Source organism: Podarcis vaucheri (genome assembly GCF_965113315.1).
Source record: "Podarcis vaucheri genome assembly, chromosome: 2".
In the NCBI taxonomy this organism is placed as follows: Eukaryota; Metazoa; Chordata; class Lepidosauria; order Squamata; family Lacertidae; genus Podarcis; species Podarcis vaucheri.
Window position 1 is genome coordinate 97,510,969 of NC_138760.1, and position 8,909 is coordinate 97,519,877.

Below are 8,909 nucleotides of genomic sequence, written 5' to 3' on the forward strand. Positions count from 1 at the left end.
CATCTCCATGTAGAGCTGAGAGAGGTTTCCTTTTTGAAACCCTGAAGAACTGCTGCCAGTCGGTGTAGACAATACACAGCCAGGTGGAGAAAGGGCCTGAGTCAGTATAATGTTCCTAACAGTTTCTGGGGGAAACAGTGGAAGAGAGCTATCATTCCAGTGTCCTGCTTGTGGGCTTCCCAGTGATATTTGTTTGGCCTTTGCGGGAACCAGGATACTAGATGAGGGAGGCCTTTGGTCTGATCCAGCAGGGCTCATGTCTTTAAGGCTTGAAACACAAATGGTTTAAACATGGGCATCATCACGGTATAATATTTTATTCATTTCTTTTTTAATGCCTTATAATAAACCGTATCTCAGTCTCAGGAATAACTAGACGTGATAACAGATGGCTATATGGATGGGGTGTGTGTGTGTAAACAAATAAATTTGTGATCTGACATGGTCATCTCTTCCTGCCTCTGTTTACATCCCCTATCTCTTGTTAAACTTATTTGGTGGCTGAGATCAGCCTTTAATGTATAATCTGGTGGAAGGAAGAAGTGGTAACGCAGGGTACCTTCTCTGATGTTAGACATTGTTTGGAAGAACATGCAGTATCGGAAGAGGGGGCTAGCTAATTAATAATCTGCACTAGCTAGTCGGGCAAGGCACGTGGGCTAGCAAGTTAGCTATCTATAAATTGGATGGTTTTGGAGCATGGTTCTGAGAAGCTCGTGCATGAACCAATGGCCAGAGGGTCGTGCAAAAACTGAAGGCTACCTGGGGGTTACTTTGCCACTTCTTGAGGGCTTCCCAGTGGCAGATCGAAGTTCTTGCTTGGTAATGTTTGCTGTTTAGAATAAAATCTTTAATCTTCTCACTCACTTGTGTTTGTATTGCTTCTGAATCTCATTAAAAGAAGCTCCTTGCATTTAGCAAGACAGGGCCACATTCAGCTTGTTGCTGCTTCCAAGTCAGACTGAAAAATTCACAAAATAGGAAAACAGGCCCCTTGGCTTTTGCTGAAGGCAGGCTTGAATGATCATAGAAATAAGGCTTCATATATATATATATATGGGACGAGACTGAATATTTCACTTCCTAAAAATAACTGTGCAGCAGTGCTATTGCTTACAGTGATTTCCTTTCTCTGCTTAGAGGGAGCCGAAATTGAAGGGGTGGGAAACCGTCATAATAATATACATTCTTGTGTATTCAACACCAGTATCAGGGTATTTGTTCTACTGGTATGCAATGTCGGGGCACTGATTGACACATTTCCATTCTGAAAAAGGAATGTGAGATTCAAAGGAGGCAGGAAAATGGCCAAGACAGAAGCAGAGCTCTGCCTCCAGTCCCCACTGAATGAGTTATTAGAATAATCACTAGGTATAATTTATGTTGACTTGACTGCAACAGAGACAAGAAAAAGCAAGGGCAGTATGTGTTTCTGAAAACAGGACTGCAGAAGTGCAACAAAGAGAGCAAGATGGAATGGTGGGAAGACTCAGAAAATGTGATCAGTGGAGAATATCTGTTGAGGACAGTCAAACAAGTCAGTAAAAAAGGGCAGGGGGGAAAGTTGATGAGCAAGATGGTGAGTGGAAAGGAGTGTCATATACTGTGCCAGTTTATTGGGTAGAATTATTTCCTATTCTTTACTGAATGGCTGCATATTTTCACTTGTTTATGTTCAGAGTTGCTTTTGTTGCCTAAATAAAATAAAATACCTGGCTCATATACTTGATGCCTTCTGGTCCGGATGGATAATAAATCTCAACCCACATCCATGCTTTTATTAGCAAAGTAAAGGATATTTAAAGGAGGTAGTGATAGAGGTAACTTACTTTAGATATTATGATGGGTGTGAACTCAGTGGACTGCCTATTAGACAGTCATTTGAGATTACCAAGTCACCTCTAGGGGCAAGGGCCTGGTGATAACCCCAGGCAGATTACAAAGGTATATGAGACAGCAGCTTATGTTAAGCGGTTAATAGTATACACAGACTGTTTCATAATTTTTTATATATTGATAGATTTTAGGTCTGATGAGGAATCTAGTCACACTGGCATTCATTTGTTATGTCCCTAATGTTTTAACAACAGGAGTTGGAAACTTGTGGCCATCCATATATTGTTGGACTCATAAGCCCCAGAGAGCATGGTCAATGTTCAGGGATCATGGGAGTTGCAGTCCAGCAACCTATGGAGGGCCATGCACTATCCTTTTATGACTAGAACAAGATATAGAAGGGGAATAACTTATTGCTGTACAATCCAAGACCAGAAAATTACTGGTTATACGTATGTACTGCTAATCACATGTACACAAAAGCAAGTTTCAATGAAATCATCACGTCCCATTTCTAGGTTTGGGTTCTGGATATAAATATGGTGAGTCATTCATTCCACAGTAATATATTTTGAAAGTTCATTAAGTCCCCAAATGATTATTTCAGGAAGAGAGGCCCTGATCCAGCTCTGGTTGAATGCAATTAGTCAAATGTGACAGCTAGTAGTGGCCTGGGAAGTCACATGTTCCATGTGCATCAAAAGGTATATCCAGCCACTTCAATCAGCATTGCAATGTTAGATAGGGAAACATACCTCCATCATCTACCTGTGTGGAATGCTGATTCCATGCACTGATCCCTCATACCAGAATAGGGCATTAGTATTTTTGCAATGTAATTGATATATATACAGCATTAGATGCTACTGGTTCTATTCTCAGAGTGTTTCTACAGCACGGCTTCTTAGGTCATCTTTGTGGAATAATGAACTATCATAAGGCAAAAAATTTGCACATAATTTGGTCCCACAATAACAGGGTTTCTTAGATACTTCCACTTGCTGCAGCTCTTCTTGATCTTTCTCAGGTGAGTAATTATGGTATCTACCTGAATAATCATATGAAAGTTCTTCATTGGCACAAATATCACGGTTGGCAAAAAGTGCCAATTTAGGTACCATTGAGTCTACTCGGACAGGGACCATAAAGAGGTTTGGTTCACAGGAATGGTTCAGGAACCTACCAACATTACCAATGTAAGTGGGATCCACAAATGTCTCCATTATCTGTCCATTGCAGAAGTGTTCTCTTACTGCTATAATGTAATTTGAATCGCTTGAGGTCTGCGATTGTATCCTTCTACATGCTTCTCCGAAGTTGAGTATTTCCCCAGCGTATTCACAAACAAATCTTCCTTTGGGTATAAACTCCAGATTGCGGAGACCCCATCCTTTCTTGGCAGTCCTGAAGACTTCAAGCCGGAATTGCAAGCCCCTTTGAATCACCCTGTTTTGGCACAACTCTCCACAATGGCACATAGTGTTGCATTCAAAAACAGGCTTCGAAAAATCAAGTTCATTTCCTTCACAGTTAATGCACTGATTGTTATAGTTTCCCCCATAATGAAGGCAGGAACACGTGGAGGCAAGACAGGAAGAGGAGTGACAGCTGCAGCCATTAAGGGAGACTTCAGATGGGTCCGGTCCTCCTCCCTCTCCAGCCACATGATCTGGGCTGTACTGCAAAAGAAAACAGATCATTGTGTAGTGTCTTCTACATTAAAAAAAACAAATCAGCCATAGCATATGATACAAATAGTGCATACTCCTATATATGTCTACTGAGAAGAAAGCACCACTGAGCTCAACAGGACTTACTTTTGGGTAAATACATATACAATTGAATTCTCCATTCAAGGTTGCCAGTATGTTTGCTGAAATACACATCAACATATGAAATGTAAACATCCTGATGTTTACAAGCATACACAACTAAATGCTTTTCTGCATTTGCGTTTTTGATTTTGCCTTGCTCCCTAGAGGATTTCTGCAGAGATCTATTTTTACAATGCAGGTGCTAGTCCACATGCAATGGCTGAGGATGCACTAATAATTTAATTCCTCTAAAGTAGCTCATTAGCCAAAGCAAGGATAAAATTACACTGCCAAGCCCACACAAATCTCATGCTTCTAATTTTATCTGAAGGGACCAGCCATGATTCAGCGTGTTTGGGATGGCAAATGGATCCTTTAAGAACATTAGAAGAATGTGAAATAAAGTTTGCTTTATTTCTACATGACAGAATACAGAAAGGAGATGGCTGAAGCTTAATGAAGTTTCCTATTTAATTTTCATCAATACGTGGCTGTGATAATGTACATACTGATTTATCACAGCTTCGCTAGTTTCATTTCCCGGAAGGTGGAAGAAGCAACAAGGGGATCATCTAGCTTGGACCTGGTGCTCAGCAACAGGGAGGAGTTGATTGACAAAGTGTAAGTACTGGGAACCTTGGGAGGAAGTGATCATATCCTCTTAGGTTTCATTTTCAGAGACAAAGGAAAGCTGAGTGTAGTTGGGGTAGCTAATATCACAGAAGACAGAATCGGGATTCACTATGACCTTAACAGTTCGGAGAACTGGGCCAACGTTTCCCCATCCCTGAAATAGATGGCACATAGTCCAGAAGGGATTGTGTTGATGTTGAAAAATAAAATATTTCCATAAGTCTCTTATTCTTTTCCCCTTTCCCTGCCATATTTAATCAAAATTTAAATTTGTAATGATTTTTCACTACAAATTGACTGGGAGGAATAAATTTCTGATGTATCATGCCTATTCCAAAATTTAAGATTATGTAATTTCAAACTATATTTCAATAAGAAAACATTTCAAAAGTTCACCCACTTTTTGTAGCATCTCATGTTGATGACTGATGTAAGAATATTTTTACTTGGTACACACTGTACACACATATTGGAAAAACATGTCATCGCAACCCTTTTTAAATCAATTTATAATAAGGTCAGCATTCATACAAACAACACATCTAATATTAACAAACTTTAAAATCAAACAGCAACAGGAAATCTAAACATTTGCCTGTGAATTACGTTTTCAAAGAACACTAATAATTTAAGCAATAAGATGGAACGGTTTTGCCAAAGATAAGAGTGACATCTCATGGATGTAACTGATACTGCAGGGTCATTTAGCACTCACTGGAGGAAGCAAAGGAAACCTGCCTGCTTTTCCACGTAATGATGGGCTGGTGTCTGGAAGGGTTCCAGCGGCTTTAGCATCCGCACAAGAGCTGGAAAGTGAACTGGAGGTAATAGCAGTGCAAATACCTTCAACTTTTGAACTTCTGCCTTAACAGGAGGATTAAAGTTATAGGAGACCTGCCAGAAGACAATGGCATCTATACTTTTAAAAGACAGGGGAGATTGCAAAACAGTGGTACCTCAGGTTAAGAACTTAATTCGTTCTGGAGGTCCGTTCTTAACCTGAAACTGATCTTAACCTAAGGTACCACTTTAGCTAATGGGGCCTCCTGTTGCCACCACTGCGCGATTTCTGTTCTCATCCTGAAGCAAAGTTCTTAACCTGAGGTACTATTTCTGGGTTAGTGAAGTCTGTAACCTGAAGTGTCTGTAACCCGAGGTACCACTGTACCTAAGTGAATTAAACTTACATCACTCAGCCCTACTTAGAATCATAGAATGGCAGAGTTGGAAGGGACTACGAGGGTCAAGTCCAACTCCCTGCGATGCAGGAATCTTTCTAACTGGGACCAACTGGATAGCACAGTTAAGAGTGTGGTGTTGATAACACCAAGGTTGCAGGTTCTATTCCCATATGGGACAGCTGCATATTCCTGCATTGCAGGTGGTTGAGCTAGATGATTCTCAGGGTCCCTTCCAACTTTACCATTCTATGATTCTATACGTTAATATGTTTAGGACTAAGGTGGAATAGTATTCCAAGTAAAACAAATTTTGACTTCACAATAAAAAAAATGCCTTCCAGTAGCACCTTAAAGACCAACTAAGTTAGTTCTTGGTATGAGCTTTCGTGTGCATGCACACTTCTTCAGAATTTTTTTTATTTTGACTATGGCAGACCAACACGGCTACCTATCTGTAATTTGACTTCACACTTGACTTTAGAGAGGCCACAGGAAGTGGACACCTTGCTGAAAGCAGGTCTGGGTCTGCTCGGGGCCTGGGTGGGAAACCAAGCAAAAGTTCCATGGTGGAAGAAAAGCAAGTTATAAATGTGCTAACTAAATATATGTGTGGTGTAGTAGTTCGAGCACTTGACTAGGACTTGGGAGACCAAGGATCAAACCCCTGCTCACCTGCAAAGTTCCCTGGGTGACCTCTCTATCTCTGCCTAACTCACTTTGCGAGTTATAGGTAGGTAATCTGCCATAGCCGAAACAAACAAAAATTCCTTCCAGTAGCACCTTAGAGACCAACTAAGTTTGTTATTGGTATGAGCTTTTGTGTGCATGCACACTTCTTCAGATACACTGAAACAGAAGTGTGCATGCACATGAAAGCTCATACCAATAACAAACTTAGTTGGTCTCTAAGGTGCTACTGGAAGGAATTATTATCATTATTATTTTGTTTCACTTTGCAAGGTTGTTGTGGGGGATTAAATGGGGAGGGTGGGTGGGGGAGCACAAGGGCCATGTGTGCCACCTTGAGCTCCTTTGGAGGTGGGGGGAAAAGAGGGCATGCAAATGCAATAAACCGATTAAGTGAAATTGCATGGAACTATTCTTGCAGTGATGGGTGATATATACATGGGCTTCAGTCCCAAACATTGCAGGTACAACACCCGTACATGAACAGCCCAATGCTATGCAACACTTCTGAGTACATCTGTGTAAGTGAATAATAATAATAATCAGTGCTTTTTTCTGGGGGGAAGCATACCCCTAAACAGGTTTTTTTAAGAAAAAAATACTGATAACAACAACAACAACAACAACAACAACAACAACAACAACAACAACAACAATAATAATAATAATAATAATAATAATAATATACACACCCCTTTTCTCCAAAGGAACTCAATGTGGCATACACAGCTCGGCCACCCTCATCATTTAATCCCCTGTGAACTCTCTCCCCGAAGGAACAGCAGTTAGAAGAACCAGCGGTTCTCCATCTCTGTACTGAGAGACCTGGGGAAATTCTCTTTACCAGAGTAAGTGGCAGACCCAGAAAGAACTACAATTCCCAGCGACCTTTGCGCGAGAGAGAGACATGGCCGCCGTCCTCCACCAGCTTTCGCAGAGCTGCTGAAACTGGCTTCGCCCTCTCAGTCCCCCGCCCTTCCGTTTCAACGGCCGCCGCTCTCACCTGGAACGCCGGCGGCTCCTCCAGCCGCGGCCACACAGCCACGGGGAAGTTCTCCAGCCCTCCACTCACGTCCATGCTTCGCCTCTAAGGGTCAACCCGAAGAGCCAATACGGCCGGGGCTTTTTTTTTTTTTTTTAAAAAAAACCCTACTCTTTTCCCCGCCCTGCTCTCTTAGGATTGGTCAGCTCTGCGCAAGGCTTCGTTCAATGAAAGGCCAAGCCACCAATGAAGGACAAGCTGGAGATGGACGCCGGAAGCTTCCATGGAAGAAAGAGCCAAAGACTTGAGTCGAGAGTTGCGCATGGAATATCGCTTGCGGGCGTAAGTTGCAGGAAGGCATTCTCCTTAGTTATTTTGTAAAATGTGCACACCGCTTGATTGTAAAACAAAACAAAAACAAAACGCTCAAAGCAGGTTTGCAAAAAGATAAAACGATAAAAGAACATTAAAAAAACCATAGGTGTATTTTAAAACATTACAAAGCAGCAATAAAACTGCTGTCACATTTGCTAAGCAGGGCTGATTTCAAATTGGATGGGTGACTGCGTGTTGAGATGCCTGCACTGCAGGGGGTTGGACTAGATGACCCTCGGGACCCTTTTTCAACTCTACATTTCTGTGATTCTACAATTAAAATTACCTCGGATTTCTAAGAATATTTACTGCAGGTACTGAGAAGAGTACAGTGAAGGCATTTGAGAGCTACCTGTAGAAAACTGTATGCGTAGGAAAACACCGTACTTTTTAAGCATAGCAGCAGTGTGTCTCACCCCAACCAAAAGAAAAAGGGTTTTTAAACACACACACACAAAACCCCCACAAAATTTAAAGTGGAAGAATAAGGCATCTTCAGAAAAGTCTGCTGAGCACTTGGGTCTGCATGTGTTGAACTTAGGCTGGGAGGAGAGAAGAAGGTCACATTTTTCCTTTGGTGCAAATTGAGAGGCAGTGTGTAGGACCTGTGGTGATCGTTTTTTTTTGGGGGGGGGGGAACAAAGCAGCCACAGCCAAACCTTGTAAACTTTCTGGATTACTTACTCGGCTATATTAGGGCTATTGTAACCCCGCTTCTCTTCTCACCCTCTGCCATGTCTCTGTTACAACAGTTTCAGAGCATAGGCAACAGAAGTTAGGCTATCCTTGTCCAGGCAGAGGCCACCAGCTGAAGTTGATGGGAGGCAATCTGCGCCACTGGGGCCACCTGAGCCTCAAGCGGCAGCAAAGCATCCAGAAGAAGCCCCAAGCTGTGTACCCATTCCTTCAAAGGGAGTATAACCCCATCAAGAGCAAGCAACCTCCATCTAATCTGGGGTACCATAGGCCTGAAGAGCATTCCCCAAGCATCACCCTCTGGAAACTACCATACAAATTTTGTAGTGAGCCTAAACAAAAAAAGTGTGCTGTCTGGTTTAAATCTAAATTAAAGATAAAGAAACATGAGAAGGGAGAGGGGGGCCTTGAACGGAGCACCTAGACAGCAGACTGAACAGGCACACAGGCTACCTACTCAAAGTCTTCTTCACTATGGCAAGATACATTGCATTTCTATTAAAATTATAGCAATTATTTTTTAACTTTGCATCTATACGTATTAACATTTTTTGGTGTGAAAATACTTGCCTTTTTTGGTGATGTGTTAAATTCCTTCCTTCCTTCCTTCTGGCAATGGTGAGTGGTTACCCACCTGTATGGGCGATAGAGACTGCATAGACCATGAAAAGATGTTGGAGAAGATGCGAGGGGGAGGAATGACAG

At 41.9% G+C, this 8,909-nt stretch overlaps 1 protein-coding gene across 1 annotated transcript; it reads right to left on the reverse strand.

Moving 5' to 3' along the window:
- Positions 1–1,596: 1,596 nt before the first annotated feature.
- Positions 1,597–8,680, reverse strand: LOC309525159 (histone-lysine N-methyltransferase SETMAR). The gene is made up of 2 exons (XM_082210621.1): positions 7,155–8,680; positions 1,597–3,515 (listed from the first exon to the last, which is right to left on the reverse strand). Exons 1-2 carry the CDS (start codon positions 7,227–7,229, stop codon positions 2,715–2,717), a joined length of 876 nt encoding a protein of 291 aa, XP_082066747.1. The 5' UTR covers positions 7,230–8,680; the 3' UTR covers positions 1,597–2,714.
- Positions 8,681–8,909: the final 229 nt, after the last annotated feature.